The sequence below is a fragment of the Hemitrygon akajei genome, chromosome 3 (assembly GCF_048418815.1).
Source record: "Hemitrygon akajei chromosome 3, sHemAka1.3, whole genome shotgun sequence".
In the NCBI taxonomy this organism is placed as follows: domain Eukaryota; kingdom Metazoa; phylum Chordata; class Chondrichthyes; order Myliobatiformes; family Dasyatidae; genus Hemitrygon; species Hemitrygon akajei.
In genome coordinates, this window is record NC_133126.1 from 98,880,951 (window position 1) to 98,904,168 (window position 23,218).

The following is a 23,218-nucleotide window of genomic DNA, read 5'->3' on the forward strand; positions in this document are numbered from 1 at the left end:
AATCTACTGGAGTAACTCAGTAAGCTGAGCAGCAGCTGTGGGGGATAGGAATTGTTTGTTTTGGGTCTTAATGCAGTGCTTTGAACCAAAGTGCAACAACTCCTTTCTGACCCACAAATGCTGTTTGACTGGCAGAGTTCCTCCCACAGAGTCCAGCACCCGCAGTCTCTCGTGTCTACCCCTCGCCTCATAGAGAAGTGAATAAACAGAAGAATGTGTGAGAGAAACAGAAATTAAAAACACTTTTGGATATCTCAAACTGGGTCTCAATAAATGAAGATCATTTCGAGCTGCAGTCACCACTGAAAAACTGTATATGGACAGCGGCCACTAACTGCAACATCTTGAAGCCGTTGAGACAGTCACCCAGTATTTTGTTTCTTTGCATTTCTGACTTAGTGATATCTCCTGGAAGATACAAGTTGGTCAAGACACCAAACGGCTCTGAGACACTGCTGCCTCACGTCGAGCTGGCCCGGTGCGATCCTGACCGTGCACTGTCTGTATGGAGCTCGGACACTCTCCTGGTGACATTGTGTGTTTCCTCTCACCTCCGGCCAGGCGGGTTAACCGTCCGTGCCGTGTTGCCGCAATGTGGGGCGAGTGGTGGAATCTGAGGAGAGTTACGAGCAGGTGGGGAGAATAAAGCATGGGATAAGTGTAGGACTCATGTGAATGGTTGGCATGGACTCATTGATAAGGACCTCCTCCTGTGCTATGGAACCCCTCCCCTATGGCATGTCACCCTCACCAATGCAGGTTCTGGGCACTCACCTCTCAATTAGGCTATTTTAGGAGAGACCATGGCACAGACTGAGAACACAGTAAGAGCAGGCTGTGTCTTGTGTGGGGCTGCCCTCCCAAAATACCATCTGACCCTCCCCCTTCAGCCCCAATGATCGAACACATTTGCTCCATGTGCCATGGCCGCCTGGTCCCCAGCCATTTTTGTTTCTCTCTCTATTCCAACATGGATTCATCTCCTCCTCTGTTAGGGTGAGGTTGGACAGAAACTGGAGAAACAACACCTCATGCTCTACTTGGGTATACTACAAAGTGACAGCATAAACTTTGAATTCTCCAGCCTCCCACTACTACTCCCTCTCAGTTCCTGTTCACTCTGCTCCTGATCCAGAGTACAGATATGTCACCACACACAACCCTGCGGGCATTCACAAGAACATAGTTGATTCAATGAAAGACTGCCCCCTACAGGACAGACAACCCATGTGCAAAAGACTACACTGCAAATGCAAAAGGAAAGAAAAAAATGAACAAACTAAAAATAAAGAAACAATAAATATCAAGAATATGAGATGAAGAATCTTTGAAAGGGAGTCCATTAGTTGTGGCAACAGTTCAGTGATAGGGCAAGTGAAGTTATCACCTCCGACTTAGGAGCCTGGTGAATGAAGGGTTTTAACTGTGGTGTGAGTCCTGAGGCTCCTGTACCTTCTTCCTGATGGCAGCGAGACGAGACTACGACCTGGGTGGTGGACGGGGCTCCCTGATGATCGATGCTACTTTCCTCCGACAACGCTCTACGTAGATAGATGTAGAAATGAACACTCTATGTGCCACGTGCAGGCGGGTTTAGAAATAGTACGATAGCACAGATCAACACATGGCTGAAGACATGGTGCAGGAGGGAGGGCTTCAGATTTATAGATAATTGGGCAGTTTTCCAGGGAAGGTGGGACCTGTTCCGGCGGGATGGTTTACATCTGATCTGGAGGGGGACAAATATTCTTGCAGGTAGGTTTGCTAGAGAGGCTCCAGTGGATTTAAACTAGATGCAAGGGGGGAGGGGAACCAGAGTGTAGGAACAGATGTATGGGAGAAGGAGGAAAAAGAAGATAGTAAAGTAGTTTGCACCGTTAGTGATAAACAGAGAATAAGAGGTGGAGAATTTCTTAAATGCATCTATTTTAATGCTAGAAGCATTGTAAGAAAGGTGGATGAGCTTAGAGCATGGATTGATACCTGGAAATATGATGTTGTAGCTATTAGTGAAACATGGTCGCAGGAGGGGTGTGATTGGTAACTAAATATTCCTGGCTTTTGTTGCTTCAGGTGTGATAGAATCGGAGGGACAAGAGGGGGAGGTGTTGCATTGCTTGTCAGAGAAAATATTACAGTGGTGCTCTGGCAGGATAGAGTACAGGGCTCGTCTAGGGAGATTATTTGGGTGGAATTGAGGAATGGGAAAAGTGTAGTAACACTTACAGGATGTATTACAGACTACCTAATGGGGAGCAAGAATTGGAGGAGCAAATTTGTAAGGAGATAGCAGATATTTGTAGTAAGCACAAGGTTGTGATTGTGGGAGATTTTATTTTTCCGTGCATAGACTGGGAAGCCCATACTGTAAAAGGGATGGATGGTTTGGAGTTTGTAAAATGTGTGCAGGATAGTTTTTTGCAGCAATACATAGAGGTACCAACTAGAGAAGGGGCAGTGTTGGATCTCCTGTTAGGGAATGAAATAGGTCAGGTGATGGAGGTATGTGTTGGGGAGCACTTCGGGTCCAGTGATCACAATGCCATTACGGTAGTTTCAATATAATTATGGAGAAGGATAGGACTGGACCCAGGGTTGAGATTTTTGATTGGAGAAAGGCTAACTTTGAGGAGATGTGAAAGGATTTAGAAGGAGTGGATTCGGACAATTTGTTTTATGGGAAGGATGGAAACTTGGTTCGGAAAAAGAGAGATATCTACAATAAATACAGTCGGCCCTCCTTATCCGCAGAGGATTGGTTCCGGGACCCCTCGCGGATGCTCAACTCCCTTATGCAACCTGTCTCCATTGAAGTGGATCTTAGGACCCCGGAACCCCAGACCTTATTTAAACTGTCTCAGTGTGCTGGAAATTAGGACCTGGCACCAGAGCTCTGAATGCGCAGTGTTTCTGTTCACAAAAATAATCATGATTGAAAATAAGGTGGAAGTAATAAAGCGATTGGAAAGAGGTGAAACGCCATCGGTCACTCGAAAAGCGTTGGGCTACAGCCGGTCAACGATCGGAACAATTTTAATGGATAAAGTGAGAAAGGCTCTGCCCCGATGAAAGCTACAATTATTACTAAGCAACACAGTGGTTTAATTATTGGGTTTTGGGGTTTTGGGGTTTTGATCCTCACATCAACCCGGCACGGTGGAGAGTGCACTCGATAGCGGTCTGTCACTGGATCGAACTCGGGAAGAAGTTCCCGAGCCCGGCGCTGAAACATACGTTCTTAAGTGTTTTATACGCATAGAAAGGTAAAATATATACTATATACTAAGACAAACATTTGACTAACTGACGCTAAATAATACCGGATGTACCTGTTCCGACTTACTTAGTAAGAGAACTTCCGATTTTTTTCGATCCTGATCCACGATAACCTATGCACATCCTCCCGTATACTTTAAATCATCTCTGGATTACTTATAATACCTAATACAATGTAAATGCTATGTAAAATAGTTGTTATACTGCATTGTTTAGGGAACAATGACAAGAAAAAAAAGTCTGTACATGCTCGAACAACAAGTGCTGGAAGAGCACTTCTGGGTTTTCGCGATTCATGGTTGGTTGAATTCGCGCATACAGAATCCGCGGATAAGGAGGGCCGACTGTATAGGCAGCATGGAGTAAATGAGGTGCTTCAGGAATATAAAGAATGTAAAAAGAATCTTAAGAAAGAAATTAGAAAAGCTAAAAGAAGATACGAAGTTGCTTTGGCAGGTAAGGTGAAAATAAATCTGAAGCGTTTCTACAGTTATATTAATAGCAAAAGGATAGTGAGGGATAAAATTGGTCCCAAAGAGAATCAGAGTGGACAGCTATGTGTGGAGCCAAAAGAGATAGGAAAGATTTTGAACAATTTCTTTTCTTCGATATTCACTAAGGAGAAGGATATTGAATTGTGTAAGGGAAGGGAAACAAGTAGGGACGTTATGGGAACTATGACAATTAAAGAGGAGGAAGTACTGGCGCTTTAAGGAATATAAAAGTGGATAAGTCTCTGGATCCTGACAGGATATTCCCTAGGACCTTGAGGGAAGTTAGTGTAGAAATAGCTGGGGCTCTGACAGAAATATTTCAAATGTCATTAGAAATGGGGATGGTGCCGGAGGATTGGCATATTGCTCATGTTGTTCCATTGTTTAAAAAGGGTTCTAAGATTAAACCTAGCAATTATAGGCCTGTAAGTTTGACATCAATGGTGGGTAAATTAATGGAAAGTATTCTTAGAGATGGTATATATAATTATCTGGATAGACAGGTCTGATTAGGAACAGTCAACATTGATTTGTGCGTGGAAGGTCATGTTTGACAAATCTTATTGAATTTTTTGAAGAGGTTACTAGGAGGGTAAAGCAGTGGATGTTGTCTGTATGGACTTCAGTAAGGCCATTGACAAGGTTCCGCACGGAAGGTTAGTTAGGAAGGTTCAATCGTTCAAGGTTCAAGGTATTAATACTGAAGTAGTAAAATGGATTCAACAGTGGCTGGATGGGAGATGCCAGAGAGTAGTGGTGGATAACTGTTTGTCAGGTTGGAGGCCGGTGACTAGTGGTGTGCCTCAGGAATCTGTACTGGGTCCAATGTTGTTTGTCATATACATTAATGATCTGGATGATGGGGTGGTAAATTGGATTAGTAAGTATGCAGATGATACTAAGATAGGTGGCGTTGTGGATAATGAAGTAGGTTTTCAAAGCTTGCAGAGAGATTGAGGCCAGTTAGAAGAGTGGGCTGAAAGATGGCAGATGGAGTTTAATGCTGATGTGTGAGGTGCTACATTTTGGTAGGACTAATCAAAATAGGACATACATGGTAAATGGTAGGGCATCGAAGAATGCAGTAGAACAGAGTGATCTAGAAATAATGGTGCATAGTTCCCTGAAGGTGAAATCTCATATGGATAGGGTGGTGAAGAAAGCTTTTGGTATGCTGGCCTTTATAAATCAGAGCATTGAGTATAGGAGTTGGGATGTAATGTTAAAATTGTACAAGGCATTTGTAAGGCCAAATTTGGAGTATTGTGTACAGTTCTGGTCACCGAATTATAGGAAAGGTGTCAACAAAATAGAGAGAGTACAGAGAAGATTTACTAGAATGTTACCTGGGTTTCAGCGCCTAAGTTACAGAGAAAGGTTGAACAAGTTAGGTCTTTATTCTTTGGAGCGTAGTAGGTTGAGGGGGGACTTAATAGAGGTATTTAAAATTATGAGGGTGATAGATAGAGTTGACGTGGATAGGATTTTTCCATTGAGAGTAGGGGAGATTCAAACAAGAGGACATGAGTTGAGAGTTAGGGGGCAAAAATTTAGAGGTAACACGAGGGGGAACTTCTTTACTCAGAGAGTGGTAGCTGTGTGGAACGAGCTTCCAGTAGAAGAGGTAGAGGCAGGTTCAATATTGTCATTTAAAGTAAAATTGGATAGGTATATGGACAGAAAAGGAATGGAGGGTTATGGGCTGAGTGCGGGCCAGTGGGACTAGGTGAGAATAAGCATTCGGCACAGACTAGAAGGGCCGAGATGGCCTGTTTCCGTGCTGTAATTGTTATATGGTTATATAGATGTGCTCAATGGTATGGAGGGCTTTACCCGTGATGGACTGAGTCATATCCATGACTTCTTGTAGAATTTTCTGTTTAAGGGCATTGGTGCTTCCATACCATGCTGTGATGTAACCAGTCAATACACTCTCCATGAAACATCTATAGAAGTTGGTCAAAGTTTTAGATGACTTGCCAAATCTTCACAAACTTCTAAGACGTCAAGGTGCTGCCATGCTTTCTCAGCCAATTTTCAAACTCCCTTAGACATGCTGATTCGTCACCACTGTTGGTTTGCCCAATGACGGTGGCATTTTCAGCAAATTTAACTCTGGCACTGGAGTTGTGCTTAGGCTCACAGTCATAAGTGTAATGGGAGTAGAGCAGAGAGCTAAGCTCAGAGCCTTGTGGTGCACCTGCGCTGATGGAGTTTGTGGAGATCTACCTGTCCTTCTCACCATGTCTCTCGCCCCGCCTCCAGCCAGTCCATCTGTCCATCAGCCACACACTTCTCCTACTGCATCTCCACCGCACTGTTCTCCTGTGTCCCCCTCATTCCGTGCTCCACCTTCTTCTCCCATCAGATTCCACCATCTGCAACCCTTTGACACCTCTATCTATTGCTCCTCAGGTTCTGATGCATTCCCACTTTCCTATTCCTCATCTGCCCAGCAGTAATCCTCACCAAGATCCAACCTGTCACCACTCTGCTCTGTCGATCCTGCTCCTCGCCATCTCCCCTCTATCATTCAGTCTCGATGAAGGGTCTCAACCCGAAACAACACTGACTGCCCATTTACCTCCATAGATGCTGCCTGAGTTGTTAATGTTCCCCCCGGACAGTGCATTCAGCATCAGAATCTGCCACGTCATGCATTATCCATTATCTACCCTCGTCATGCATTATCCACAGAAGAGATCAGGACCCCATATCCCATCATCCAAGACCCAAACAGAAATCATGCTGCTCCACAGCACACACCCTTGTGAAGAAAGCTTCTTACACAAAATCCAACAGATAAACCAGCAACACACATCATGCTGGTGGGACTCAGCAGGTGAGGCTGAGACACTTCATCAGGACAGAAAGATAAAGGGAATCTGGACAGAACGCAGGCAAAGGATAGAGCAAGAGCTTGCAGGACAAAGGGTCATGGCAGACTGTGGAAACCACATCACGCATGCTCCCCGACCTGCTGAGTTCAACCAGCATCTTCAGTGCATTGCTTTGCGATTCGAGCCTCTGCAGAATCTCAATTCTATACTGCTCAGTCAGGCTGCGTGGAATTAGGAACTCACTGAAAGAATATCTCAAGTCAGATATGCTGCGTCTGCAACTCACCAGGATTGGGGGGGGAGGGGGGGGTTGGGTGCCAGCCTCGATCACATGGTCGGAAGGGTCCAATCAGATAAGATGTCAGCTTTCTTGAGTGAATGTGACTGGGCCCAGTCACCCATTTCACAGCCCCTCCTCAATCAATGGACTTAAGCTAGACATTTACATGGCTGTTCCCAGACGTGGTGAACTGCCACGGAGCAAAAGCACTGACCTTCTCACAGTGCGCAGTAATGTGGAGCGGGCCTCGTTGTGGAAGGTGATGATGACACTGGTTGGAGGCAGATCCTTGGCGTACGTGAGTGAGGAACACCTGAAAATGTCAGAAAGACATGAGACAACATCCCATCACCCTGGTTCCTACAAAGTGTATAAACACCACATCACCCTGGTTCCAACACAGTGTATAAACACCCCATCATCCTGGTTCCTACACAGTGTATAAACCCCCCATCACCCTGGTTCCAACACACAGTGTATAAACACCCCATCACTCTGGTTCCAACACACAGTGTATAAACACCCCATCACCCTGGTTCCTACACACAGTGTATAAACACCACATCACCCTGGTTCTAACACACAGTGTATAAACACCCCATCAACCTGGTTCCTACACACAGTGTATAAACACCCCATCATCCTGGTTCCAACACACAGTGTATAAACACCCCATCACCCTGGTTCCAACAAACAGTGTATAAACACCCCATCACCCTGGTTCCTACAGAGTGTATAAACACCCCATCACTCTGGTTCCAACACACAGTGTATAAACACCACATCACTCTGGTTCCAACACACAGTGTATAAACACCCCATCACCCTGGTTCTAACACACAGTGTATAAACACCCCATCAACCTGGTTCCTACACACAGTGTATAAACACCCCATCATCCTGGTTCCAACACAGTGTATAAACACCCCATCACCCTGGTTCCAACACACAGTGTATAAACACCCCATCTCCCTGGTTCCAACACGCAGTGTATAAACACCCCATCACCCTGGTTCCTACACTGTGTATAAACACTCCATCACCCTGGTTCCTACTCACAGTGTATAAACACCCCATCACCCTGGTTCCAACACACAGTGTATAAACACCCCATCACCCTGGTTCCTACACATTGTATAAACACCCCATCACTCTGGTTCCAACACACAGTGTATAAACACCCCATCACTCTGGTTCCAACACACAGTGTATAAACACCCCATCACTCTGGTTCCTACACACAGTGTATAAACCCCCCATCACTCTGGTTCCCACACACAGTGTATAAACACCCAATCACCCTGGTTCCCACACACAGTGTATAAACACCCCATCAGCCTGGTTCCAACACAGTGTATAAACACCCCATCACCCTGGTTCCAACACACAGTGTATAAACACCCCATCACCCTGGTTCCTACACATTGTATAAACACCCCATCACTCTGGTTCCAACACACAGTGTATAAACACCCCATCACCCTGGTTCCAACACACAGTGTATAAACACCCCATCACCCTGGTTCCTACACACAGTGTATAAACACCCCATCACTCTGGTTCCTACACACAGTGTATAAACACCCCATCACCCTGGTTCCTACACACAGTGTATAAACACCCCATCAACCTGGTTCCAACACACAGTGTATAAACACCACATCACCCTGGTTCCAACACAGTGTATAAACACCACATCAACCTGGTTCCTACACACAGTGTATAAACACCCCATCACCCTGGTTCCAACACACAGTGTATAAACACCCCAACACCCTGGTTCCAACACAGTGTATAAACACCCGATCACTCTGGTTCCAACACACAGTGTATAAACACCCCATCACCCTGGTTCCTACACACAGTGTATAAACACCCCATCACTCTGGTTCCAACACACAGTGTATAAACACCCCATCACCCTGGTTCCAACACACAGTGTATAAACACCCCATCACCCTGGTTCCAACACACAGTGTATAAACACTCCATCACCCTGGTTCCAACACACATTGTATAAACACCACATCAACCTGGTTCCTACACACAGTGTATAAACACCCCATCACCCTGGTTCCAACACACAGTGTATAAACACCCGATCACCCTGGTTCCAACACACAGTGTATAAACACTCCATCACCCTGGTTCCTACACACAGTGTATAAACACCCCATCACCCTGGTTCCTACACACAGTGTATAAACACCCCATCACTCTGGTTCCAACACACAGTGTATAAACACCCCATCACCCTGGTTCCTACACACAGTGTATAAACACCCCATCACCCTGGTTCCTACACACAGTGTATAAACACCCCATCACCCTGGTTCCAACACACAGTGTATAAACGCCCCATCACCCTGGTTCCTACACAGTGTATAAACACCCCATCACTCTGGTTCCAACACACAGTGTATAAACACCCCATCACCCTGGTTCCTACACACAGTGTATAAACACCCCATCACCCTGGTTCCTACACACAGTGTATAAACACCCCATCACCCTGGTTCCAACACACAGTGTATAAACGCCCCATCACCCTGGTTCCTACACACAGTGTATAAACACCCCATCACCCTGGTTCCTACACACAGTGTATAAACACCCCATCACCCTGGTTCCTACACACAGTGTATAAACACCCCATCACCCTGGTTCCAACACACAGTGTATAAACACTCCATCACCCTGGTTCCTACACAGTGTATAAACACCCCATCACTCTGGTTCCAACACACAGTGTATAAACACCCCATCACCCTGGTTCCTACACAGTGTATAAACACTCCATCACTCTGGTTCCTACACACAGTGTATAAACACCCCATCACCCTGGTTCCTACACACAGTGTATAAACACCCCATCACCCTGGTTCCTACACACAGTGTATAAACACCCCATCACCCTGGTTCCTACACATTGTATAAACACCCCATCACCCTGGTTCCAACACAGTGTATAAACACCCCATCACCCTGGTTCCTACACACAGTGTACAAACACCCCATCACCCTGGTTCCTACACATTGTATAAACACCCCATCACCCTGGTTCCAACACAGTGTATAAACACCCCATCACCCTGGTTCCAACACACAGTGTATAAACACCCCATCACCCTGGTTCCTACACACAGTGTATAAACACCCCATCACCCTGGTTCCTACACACAGTGTATAAACACCCCATCACCCTGGTTCCTACACATAGTATAAACACCCCATCACCCTGGTTCCCACACAGTTTATAAACACCCCATCACCCTGGTTCCTACACACAGTGTATAAACACCCCATCACCCTGGTTCCAACACAGTGTATAAACACCCCATCACCCTGGTTCTAACACACAGTGTATAAACACTCCATCACGCTGGTTCCTACACAGTGTATAAACACCCCATCACTCTAGTTCCAACACACAGTGTATAAACACCCCATCACTCTGGTTCCTACACACAGTGTATAAACACCCGATCACCCTGGTTCCAACACACAGTGTATAAACACCCCATCACCCTGGTTCCAACACAGTGTATAAACACCCCATCACCCTGGTTCTAACACAGTGTATAAACACTCCATCACGCTTGTTCCTACACAGTGTATAAACACCCCATCACCCTGGTTCTAACACACAGTGTATAAACACTCCATCACGCTTGTTCCTACACAGTGTATAAACACCCCATCACTCTAGTTCCAACACACAGTGTATAAACACCCCATCACTCTGGTTCCTACACACAGTGTATAAACACCCCATCACCCTGGTTCCTACACACAGTGTATAAACCCCCCATCACTCTGGTTCCTACAGAGTGTATAAACACCACATCACCCTGGTTCCAACACAGTGTATAAACACTCCATCACCCTGGTTCCTACACACAGTGTATAAACCCCCCATCACTCTGGTTCCAACACACAGTGTATAAACACCCCATCACTCTGGTTCCTACACACAGTGTATAAACCCCCCATCACTCTGGTTCCAACACACAGTGTATAAACACCCCATCACCCTGGTTCCTACAGAGTGTATAAACACCCCATCACTCTGGTTCCAACAGACAGTGTATAAACACCCCATCACCCTGGTTCCAACACACAGTGTATAAACACCCCATCACCCTGGTTCCTACACACAGTGTATAAACCCCCCATCACCCTGGTTCCAACACACAGTGTATAAACACCCCATCACTCTGGTTCCAACACACAGTGTATAAACACCCCATCACCCTGGATCCAACACACAGTGTATAAACACCCCATCACCCTGGTTCCTACAGAGTGTATAAACACCCCATCACTCTGGTTCCAACAGACAGTGTATAAACACCCCATCACCCTGGTTCCTACACACAGTGTATAAACACCACATCACCCTGGTTCCTACACAGTGTATAAACACCCCATCACCCTGGTTCCAACACACAGTGTATAAACACCCCATCACCCTGGTTCCTACACACAGTGTATAAACACCCCATCACCCTGGTTCCAACACACATTGTATAAACACTCCATCACCCTGGTTCCAACACAGTGTATAAACACCCCATCACCCTGGTTCCTACCCAGTGTATAAACACCCCATCACCCTGGTTCCTACCCAGTGTATAAACACCCCATCACCCTGGTTCCAACACACAGTGTATAAATACCCCATCACCCTGGTTCCAACACACATTGTATAAACACTCCATCACCCTGGTTCCTACACACAGTGTATAAACACCCCATCACCTTGGTTCCAACACACAGTGTATAAATACCCCATCACCCTGGTTCCAACACACATTGGATAAACACTCCATCACCCTGGTTCCAACACACAGTGTATAAACACCCCATCACCCTGGTTCCTACCCAGTGTATAAATACCCCATCACCCTGGTTCCAACACAGTGTATAAACACTCCATCACCCTGGTTCCTACACACAGTGTATAAACACTCCATCACCCTGGTTCCTACCCAGTGTATAAATACCCCATCACCCTGGTTCCAACACACAGTGTATAAACACCCCATCACCCTGGTTCCTACCCAGTGTATAAATACCCCATCACCCTGGTTCCAACACACAGTGTATAAACACCCCATCACCCTGGTTCCTACACTGTGTATAAACACCCCATCACCCTGGTTCCAACACAGTGTATAAACACCCCATCACCCTGGTTCCAACACAGTGTATAAACACCCCATCACCCTGGTTCCTACACTGTGTATAAACACCCCATCACCCTGGTTCCAACACAGTGTATAAACACCCCATCACCCTGGTTCCAACACAGTGTATAAACACCCCATCACCCTGGTTCCTACCCAGTGTATAAACACCCCATCACCCTGGTTCCAACACACAGTGTATAAATACCCCATCACCCTGGTTCCAACACACATTGTATAAACACTCCATCACCCTGGTTCCTACACACAGTGTATAAACACCCCATCACCCTGGTTCCTACACACAGTGTATAAACACCCCATCACTCTAGTTCCAACACACATTGTATAAACACTCCATCACCCTGGTTCCTACCCAGTGTATAAATACCCCATCACCCTGGTTCCAACACACAGTGTATAAACACCCCATCACCCTGGTTCCTACCCAGTGTATAAATACCCCATCACCCTGGTTCCAACACACAGTGTATAAACACCCCATCACCCTGGTTCCTACACTGTGTATAAACACCCCATCACCCTGGTTCCAACACAGTGTATAAACACCCCATCAACCTGGTTCCAACACACAGTGTATAAACACTCCATCACCCTGGTTCCTACACACAGTGTATAAACACTCCATCACCCTGGTCCCTACACTGTGTATAAACACCCCATCACCCTGGTTCCAACACAGTGTATAAACGCCCCATCACCCTGGTTCCTACACACAGTGTATAAACACTCCATCACCCTGGTTCCAACACAGTGTATGAACACCCCATCACTCTGGTTCCAACACACAGTGTATAAACACCCCATCACCCTGGTTCCTACACACAGTGTATAAACACCCCATCACTCTAGTTCCAACACACATTGTATAAACACGCCATCACCCTGGTTCCTACACAGTGTATAAACACCCCATCATCCTGGTTCCTACACACAGTGTATAAACACCCCATCACCCTGGTTCATACACACAGTGTATAAACACCCCATCACCCTGGTTCCAACACACAGTGTATAAACACCACATCACCCTGGTTCCTACACACATTGTATAAACACTCCATCACCCTGGTTCCAACACACAGTGTATAAACACCCCATCACTCTGGTTCCTACACAGTGTATAAACACCCCATCACTCTGGTTCCAACACACAGTGTATAAACACCCCATCACTCTGGTTCCTACACAGTGTATAAACACCCCATCACTCTGGTTCCTACACAGTGTATAAACACCACATCACCCTGGTTCCAACACAGTGTATAAACACCCCATCACCCTGGTTCCAACACACAGTGTATAAACACCCCATCACCCTGGTTCCAACACACAGTGTATAAACATCCCATCACCCTGGTTCCTACACATTGTATAAACACCCCATCACCCTGGTTCCTACAGAGTGTATAAACACCCCATCACCCTGGTTCCTACAGAGTGTATAAACACCCCATCACCCTGGTTCCAACACACAGTGTATAAACACCCCATCACCCTGGTTCCAACACAGTGTATAAACACCCCGTCACCGTGGTTCCAACAGACAGTGTATAAACGCCCCATCACCCTGGTTCCAACACAGTGTATAAACACTCCATCACCCTGGTTCCTACACAGTGTATAAACACCCCATCACCCTGGTTCCTACACACAGTGTATAAACACTCCATCACGCTGGTTCCTACACAGTGTATAAACACCCCATCACTCTAGTTCCAACACACAGTGTATAAACACCCCATCACTCTGGTTCCTACACACAGTGTATAAACACCCCATCACCCTGGTTCCAACACAGTGTATAAACACCCCATCACCCTGGTTCTAACACACAGTGTATAAACACTCCATCACGCTTGTTCCTACACAGTGTATAAACACCCCATCACTCTAGTTCCAACACACAGTGTATAAACACCCCATCACTCTGGTTCCTACACACAGTGTATAAACACCCCATCACCCTGGTTCCTACACACAGTGTATAAACCCCCCATCACTCTGGTTCCAACACACAGTGTATAAACACCCCATCACTCTGGTTCCAACACACAGTGTATAAACACCCCATCACCCTGGTTCCTACAGAGTGTATAAACACCCCATCACTCTGGTTCCAACAGACAGTGTATAAACACCCCATCACCCTGGTTCCTACACACAGTGTATAAACACCCCATCACCCTGGTTCCTACACACAGTGTATAAATACCCCATCACCCTGGTTCCAACACACAGTGTATAAATACCCCATCACCCTGGTTCCAACACACAGTGTATAAACACCCCATCACTCTGGTTCCAACACACAGTGTATAAACACCCCATCACCCTGGTTCCTACTCACAGTGTATAAACACCCCATCACCCTGGTTCCTACACAGTGTATAAATACCCCATCACCCTGGTTCCAACACACAGTGTATAAACACTCCATCACCCTGGTTCCTACACACAGTGTATAAACACTCCATCACCCTGGTTCCTACACTGTGTATAAACACCCCATCACCCTGGTTCCAAAACAGTGTATAAACACCCCATCAACCTGGTTCTTACACACAGTGTATAAACACCCCATCACCCTGGTTCCTACACACAGTGTATAAACACTCCATCACCCTGGTTCCAACACAGTGTATGAACACCCCATCACTCTGGTTCCAACACACAGTGTATAAACACCCCATCACTCTGGTTCCTACACACAGTGTATAAACACCCCATCACCCTGGTTCCAACACACAGTGTATAAACACTCCATCACCCTGGTTCCTACACAGTGTATAAACACCCCATCACCCTGGTTCCAACACACAGTGTATAAACACCACATCACCCTGGTTCCAACACAGTGTATAAACACCACATCACCCTGGTTCCTACACAGTGTATAAACACTCCATCACCCTGGTTCCAACACAGTGTATGAACACCCCATCACTCTGGTTCCAACACACAGTGTATAAACACCCCATCACTCTGGTTCCTACACACAGTGTATAAACACCCCATCACCCTGGTTCCAACACACAGTGTATAAACACTCCATCACCCTGGTTCCTACACAGTGTATAAACACCCCATCACCCTGGTTCCAACACACAGTGTATAAACACCACATCACCCTGGTTCCAACACAGTGTATAAACACCACATCACCCTGGTTCCTACACAGTGTATAAACACCCCATCACCCTGGTTCCAACACACAGTGTATAAACACCCCATCACTCTGGTTCCAACACACAGTGTATAAACACCCCATCACCCTGGTTCCTACACACAGTGTATAAACACCCCATCACCCGGGTTCCAACACACAGTGTATGAACACCCCATCACTCTGGTTCCAACACACAGTGTATAAACACCCCATCACTCTGGTTCCTACACACAGTGTATAAACACCACATCACCCTGGTTCCTACACACAGTGTATAAACACCCCATCACTCTAGTTCCAACACACATTGTATAAACACGCCATCACCCTGGTTCCTACACAGTGTATAAACACCCCATCATCCTGGTTCCTACACACAGTGTATAAACACCCCATCACCCTGGTTCATACACACAGTGTATAAACACCCCATCACTCTGGTTCCTACACAGTGTATAAACACCCCATCACTCTGGTTCCTACACAGTGTATAAACACCACATCACCCTGGTTCCAACACAGTGTATAAACACCCCATCACCCTGGTTCCAACACACAGTGTATAAACATCCCATCACCCTGGTTCCTACACATTGTATAAACACCCCATCACCCTGGTTCCTACAGAGTGTATAAACACCCCATCACCCTGGTTCCTACAGAGTGTATAAACACCCCATCACCCTGGTTCCAACACACAGTGTATAAACACCCCATCACCCTGGTTCCTACACAGTGTATAAACACCCCATCACCCTGGTTCCTAAACACAGTGTATAAACACTCCATCACCCTGGTTCCTACACACAGTGTATAAACACCCCGTCACCCTGGTTCCAACAGACAGAGTATAAACACTCCATCACCCTGGTTCCAACACACAGTGTATAAACACCCCATCACCCTGGTTCCTACACACAGTGTATAAACACCCCATCATCCTGGTTCCTACACAGTGTATAAACACCCCATCACCCTGGTTCCAACACACAGTGTATAAACACCCCATCACCCTGGTTCCTACTCACAGTGTATAAACACCCCATCACTCTGGTTCCAACACACAGTGTATAAACACCCCATCACCCTGGTTCCAACACACAGTGTATAAACACCCCATCACTCTGGTTCCTACACAGTGTATAAACACCCCATCACCCTGGTTCCTACTCACAGTGTATAAACACCCCATCACCCTGGTTCCTACACACAGTGTATAAACACCCCATCACTCTGGTTCCAACACACAGTGTATAAACACCCCATCACCCTGGTTCCTACACATTGTATAAACACCCGATCACCCTGGTCCCCACACACAGTGTATAAACACCCCATCACCCTGGTTCCTACACACAGTGTATAAACACCCCATCACCCTGGTTCCTACACAGTGTATAAACACACCATCACCCTGGTTCCAACACAGTGTATAAACACCCCATCACCTTGGTTCCAACACACAGTGTATAAACACCCCATCAGCCTGGTTCCAACACAGTGTATAAACACCCCATCACCCTGGTTCCTACACAGTGTATAAACACCCCATCACTCTGGTTCCTACACAGAGTGTATAAACACCCCATCACCCTGGTTCCAACACACAGTGTATAAACACTCCATCACCCTGGTTCCAACACACAGTGTATAAACACCCCATCACCCTGGTTCCTACACATTGTATAAACACCCCATCACCCTGGTTCCTACACACAGTGTATAAACACCCCATCACCCTGGTTCCTACACACAGTGTATAAACACCCCATCACCCTGGTTCCAACACACAGTGTATAAACACTCCATCACCCTGGTTCCAACACACAGTGTATAAACACCCCATCACCCTGGTTCCTACACATTGTATAAACACCCCATCACCCTGGTTCCTACACACAGTGTATAAACACCCCATCACCCTGGTTCCTACACACAGTGTATAAACACCCCATCACCCTGGTTCCTACACACAGTGTATAAACACCCCATCACCCTGGTTCCAACACACAGTGTATAAACGCCCCATCACCCTGGTTCCTACACACAGTGTATAAACACCCCATCACCCTGGTTCCAACACACAGTGTATAAACACCCCATCACCCTGTTTCCAACACACAGTGTATAAACGCCCCATCACCCTGGTTCCAACACAGTGTATAAACACCCCGTCACCCTGGTTCTAACACACAGTGTATAAACACTCCATCACGCTGGTTCCTACACAGTGTATAAACACCCCATCTCTGTGGTTCCAACACACAGTGTATAAACACCCCATCACCCTGGTTCCTACACACAGTGTATAAACACCCCATCACCCTGGTTCCAACACACAGTGTATAAACACTCCATCACCCTGGTTCCAACACACAGTGTATAAACACCCCATCACCCTGGTTCCTACACATTGTATAAACACCCCATCACCCTGGTTCCTACACACAGTGTATAAACACCCCATCACCCTGGTTCCTACACACAGTGTATAAACACCCCATCACCCTGGTTCCTACACACAGTGTATAAACACCCCATCACCCTGGTTCCAACACACAGTGTATAAACGCCCCATCACCCTGGTTCCTACACACAGTGTATAAACACCCCATCACCCTGGTTCCAACACACAGTGTATAAACCCCCCATCACCCTGGTTCCCACACACAGTGTATAAACACTCCATCAACCTGGTTCCCACACACAGTGTATAAACACCCCATCACCCTGGTTCCAACACACAGTGTATAAACACTCCATCACCCTGGTTCCAACACACAGTGTATAAACACCCCATCACCCTGGTTCCTACACATTGTATAAACACCCCATCACCCTGGTTCCTACACACAGTGTATAAACACCCCATCACCCTGGTTCCAACACACAGTGTATAAACACTCCATCACCCTGGTTCCTACACACAGTGTATAAACACCCCATCACACTGGTTCCTACACATTGTATAAACACCCCATCACCCTGGTTCCTACACACAGTGTATAAACACCCCATCACCCTGGTTCCAACACACAGTGTATAAACACCCCATCACCCTGGTTCCTACACACAGTGTATAAACACCCCATCACCCTGGTTCCAACACACAGTGTATAAACACTCCATCACCCTGGTTCCAACACACAGTGTATAAACACCCCATCACCCTGGTTCCTACACATTGTATAAACACCCCATCACCCTGGTTCCTACACACAGTGTATAAACACCCCATCACCCTGGTTCCTACACACAGTGTATAAACACCCCATCACCCTGGTTCCAACACACAGTGTATAAACGCCCCATCACCCTGGTTCCTACACACAGTGTATAAACACCCCATCACCCTGGTTCCAACACACAGTGTATAAACACCCCATCACCCTGGTTCCAACACACAGTGTATAAACGCCCCATCACCCTGGTTCCAACACAGTGTATAAACACTCCATCACCCTGGTTCTAACACACAGTGTATAAACACTCCATCACGCTGGTTCCTACACAGTGTATAAACACCCCATCTCTGTGGTTGCAACACACAGTGTATAAACACCCCATCACCCTGGTTCCTACACACAGTGTATAAACACCCCATCACCCTGGTTCCAACACACAGTGTATAAACCCCCCATCACCCTGGTTCCCACACACAGTGTATAAACACTCCATCACCCTGGTTCCCACACACAGTGTATAAACACCCCATCACCCTGGTTCCTACACAGTGTATAAACACCCCATCACCCTGGTTCCAACACACAGTGTATAAACGCCCCATCACCCTGGTTCCAACACAGTGTATAAACACTCCATCACCCTGGTTCTAACACACAGTGTATAAACACTCCATCACGCTGGTTCCTACACAGTGTATAAACACCCCATCACCCTGGTTCCAACACACAGTGTATAAACACCCCATCACCCTGGTTCCAACACACAGTGTATAAACACCCCATCACCCTGGTTCCTACACACAGTGTATAAACACCCCATCACCCTGGTTCCTACACACAGTGTATAAACACCCCATCACCCTGGTTCCAACACACAGTGTATAAACACCCCATCACCCTGGTTCCAACACACAGTGTATAAACACCCCATCACCCTGGTTCCAACACACAGTGTATAAACACCACATCACCCTGGTTCCTACACAGTGTATAAACACCCCATCACCCTGGTTCCAACACACAGTGTATAAACGCCCCATCACCCTGGTTCCAACACAGTGTATAAACACTCCATCACCCTGGTTCTAACACACAGTGTATAAACACTCCATCACGCTGGTTCCTACACAGTGTATAAACACCCCATCACTCTAGTTCCAACACACAGTGTATAAACTCCCCATCACTCTGGTTCCTACACACAGTGTATAAACACCCCATCACCCTGGTTCCAACACAGTGTATAAACACCCCATCACCCTGGTTCTAACACACAGTGTATAAACACTCCATCACGCTGGTTCCTACACAGTGTATAAACACCCCATCACTCTAGTTCCAACACACAGTGTATAAACACCCCATCACTCTGGTTCCTACACACAGTGTATAAACACCCCATCACCCTGGTTCCTACACACAGTGTATAAACACCCCATCACCCTGGTTCCAACACACAGTGTATAAACACTCCATCACCCTGGTTCCAACACACAGTGTATAAACACCCCATCACCCTGGTTCCTACACATTGTATAAACACCCCATCACACTGGTTCCTACACACAGTGTATAAACACCCCATCACCCTGGTTCCTACACACAGTGTATAAACACCCCATCACCCTGGTTCCTACACACAGTGTATAAACACCCCATCACCCTGGTTCCAACACACAGTGTATAAACGCCCCATCACCCTGGTTCCTACACACAGTGTATAAACACCCCATCACCCTGGTTCCAACACACAGTGTATAAACACCCCATCACCCTGGTTCCAACACACAGTGTATAAACGCCCCATCACCCTGGTTCCAACACAGTGTATAAACACCCCGTCACCCTGGTTCTAACACACAGTGTATAAACACTCCATCACGCTGGTTCCTACACAGTGTATAAACACCCCATCTCTGTGGTTCCAACACACAGTGTATAAACACCCCATCACCCTGGTTCCTACACACAGTGTATAAACACCCCATCACCCTGGTTCCTACAGAGTGTATAAACACCCCATCACCCTGGTTCCAACACACAGTGTATAAACACCCCATCACCCTGGTTCCAACACAGTGTATAAACACCCCGTCACCGTGGTTCCAACAGACAGTGTATAAACGCCCCATCACCCTGGTTCCAACACAGTGTATAAACACTCCATCACCCTGGTTCCTACACAGTGTATAAACACCCCATCACCCTGGTTCCTACACACAGTGTATAAACACTCCATCACGCTGGTTCCTACACAGTGTATAAACACCCCATCACTCTAGTTCCAACACACAGTGTATAAACACCCCATCACTCTGGTTCCTACACACAGTGTATAAACACCCCATCACCCTGGTTCCAACACAGTGTATAAACACCCCATCACCCTGGTTCTAACACACAGTGTATAAACACTCCATCACGCTTGTTCCTACACAGTGTATAAACACCCCATCACTCTAGTTCCAACACACAGTGTATAAACACCCCATCACTCTGGTTCCTACACACAGTGTATAAACACCCCATCACCCTGGTTCCTACACACAGTGTATAAACCCCCCATCACTCTGGTTCCAACACACAGTGTATAAACACCCCATCACTCTGGTTCCAACACACAGTGTATAAACACCCCATCACCCTGGTTCCTACAGAGTGTATAAACACCCCATCACTCTGGTTCCAACAGACAGTGTATAAACACCCCATCACCCTGGTTCCTACACACAGTGTATAAACACCCCATCACCCTGGTTCCTACACACAGTGTATAAATACCCCATCACCCTGGTTCCAACACACAGTGTATAAATACCCCATCACCCTGGTTCCAACACACAGTGTATAAACACCCCATCACTCTGGTTCCAACACACAGTGTATAAACACCCCATCACCCTGGTTCCTACTCACAGTGTATAAACACCCCATCACCCTGGTTCCTACACAGTGTATAAATACCCCATCACCCTGGTTCCAACACACAGTGTATAAACACTCCATCACCCTGGTTCCTACACACAGTGTATAAACACTCCATCACCCTGGTTCCTACACTGTGTATAAACACCCCATCACCCTGGTTCCAAAACAGTGTATAAACACCCCATCAACCTGGTTCTTACACACAGTGTATAAACACCCCATCACCCTGGTTCCTACACACAGTGTATAAACACTCCATCACCCTGGTTCCAACACAGTGTATGAACACCCCATCACTCTGGTTCCAACACACAGTGTATAAACACCCCATCACTCTGGTTCCTACACACAGTGTATAAACACCCCATCACCCTGGTTCCAACACACAGTGTATAAACACTCCATCACCCTGGTTCCTACACAGTGTATAAACACCCCATCACCCTGGTTCCAACACACAGTGTATAAACACCACATCACCCTGGTTCCAACACAGTGTATAAACACCACATCACCCTGGTTCCTACACAGTGTATAAACACTCCATCACCCTGGTTCCAACACAGTGTATGAACACCCCATCACTCTGGTTCCAACACACAGTGTATAAACACCCCATCACTCTGGTTCCTACACACAGTGTATAAACACCCCATCACCCTGGTTCCAACACACAGTGTATAAACACTCCATCACCCTGGTTCCTACACAGTGTATAAACACCCCATCACCCTGGTTCCAACACACAGTGTATAAACACCACATCACCCTGGTTCCAACACAGTGTATAAACACCACATCACCCTGGTTCCTACACAGTGTATAAACACCCCATCACCCTGGTTCCAACACACAGTGTATAAACACCCCATCACTCTGGTTCCAACACACAGTGTATAAACACCCCATCACCCTGGTTCCTACACACAGTGTATAAACACCCCATCACCCGGGTTCCAACACACAGTGTATGAACACCCCATCACTCTGGTTCCAACACACAGTGTATAAACACCCCATCACTCTGGTTCCTACACACAGTGTATAAACACCCCATCACCCTGGTTCCTACACACAGTGTATAAACACCCCATCACTCTAGTTCCAACACACATTGTATAAACACGCCATCACCCTGGTTCCTACACAGTGTATAAACACCCCATCATCCTGGTTCCTACACACAGTGTATAAACACCCCATCACCCTGGTTCATACACACAGTGTATAAACACCCCATCACTCTGGTTCCTACACAGTGTATAAACACCCCATCACTCTGGTTCCTACACAGTGTATAAACACCACATCACCCTGGTTCCAACACAGTGTATAAACACCCCATCACCCTGGTTCCAACACACAGTGTATAAACATCCCATCACCCTGGTTCCTACACATTGTATAAACACCCCATCACCCTGGTTCCTACAGAGTGTATAAACACCCCATCACCCTGGTTCCTACAGAGTGTATAAACACCCCATCACCCTGGTTCCAACACACAGTGTATAAACACCCCATCACCCTGGTTCCTACACAGTGTATAAACACCCCATCACCCTGGTTCCTAAACACAGTGTATAAACACTCCATCACCCTGGTTCCTACACACAGTGTATAAACACCCCGTCACCCTGGTTCCAACAGACAGAGTATAAACACTCCATCACCCTGGTTCCAACACACAGTGTATAAACACCCCATCACCCTGGTTCCTACACACAGTGTATAAACACCCCATCATCCTGGTTCCTACACAGTGTATAAACACCCCATCACCCTGGTTCCAACACACAGTGTATAAACACCCCATCACCCTGGTTCCTACTCACA

General features: G+C 46.5%; 1 protein-coding gene across 5 annotated transcripts in view; it reads right to left on the minus strand.

The window, feature by feature from the left end:
- Positions 1–23,218, minus strand: part of galnt16 (UDP-N-acetyl-alpha-D-galactosamine:polypeptide N-acetylgalactosaminyltransferase 16) — a 373,301-nt gene that overhangs the window by 152,438 nt on the left and 197,645 nt on the right. For 4 of the 5 annotated variants that reach the window (XM_073040450.1, XM_073040448.1, XM_073040447.1 and 1 more), the window contains exon 3: positions 7,105–7,203. The exons of the other annotated variant lie outside the window; for it this stretch is intronic. In XM_073040450.1, the coding sequence (XP_072896551.1) occupies positions 7,105–7,203 (99 nt within the window). The remainder of the gene's footprint in view (positions 1–7,104; positions 7,204–23,218) is intronic. 5 annotated transcript variants of the gene reach the window in all.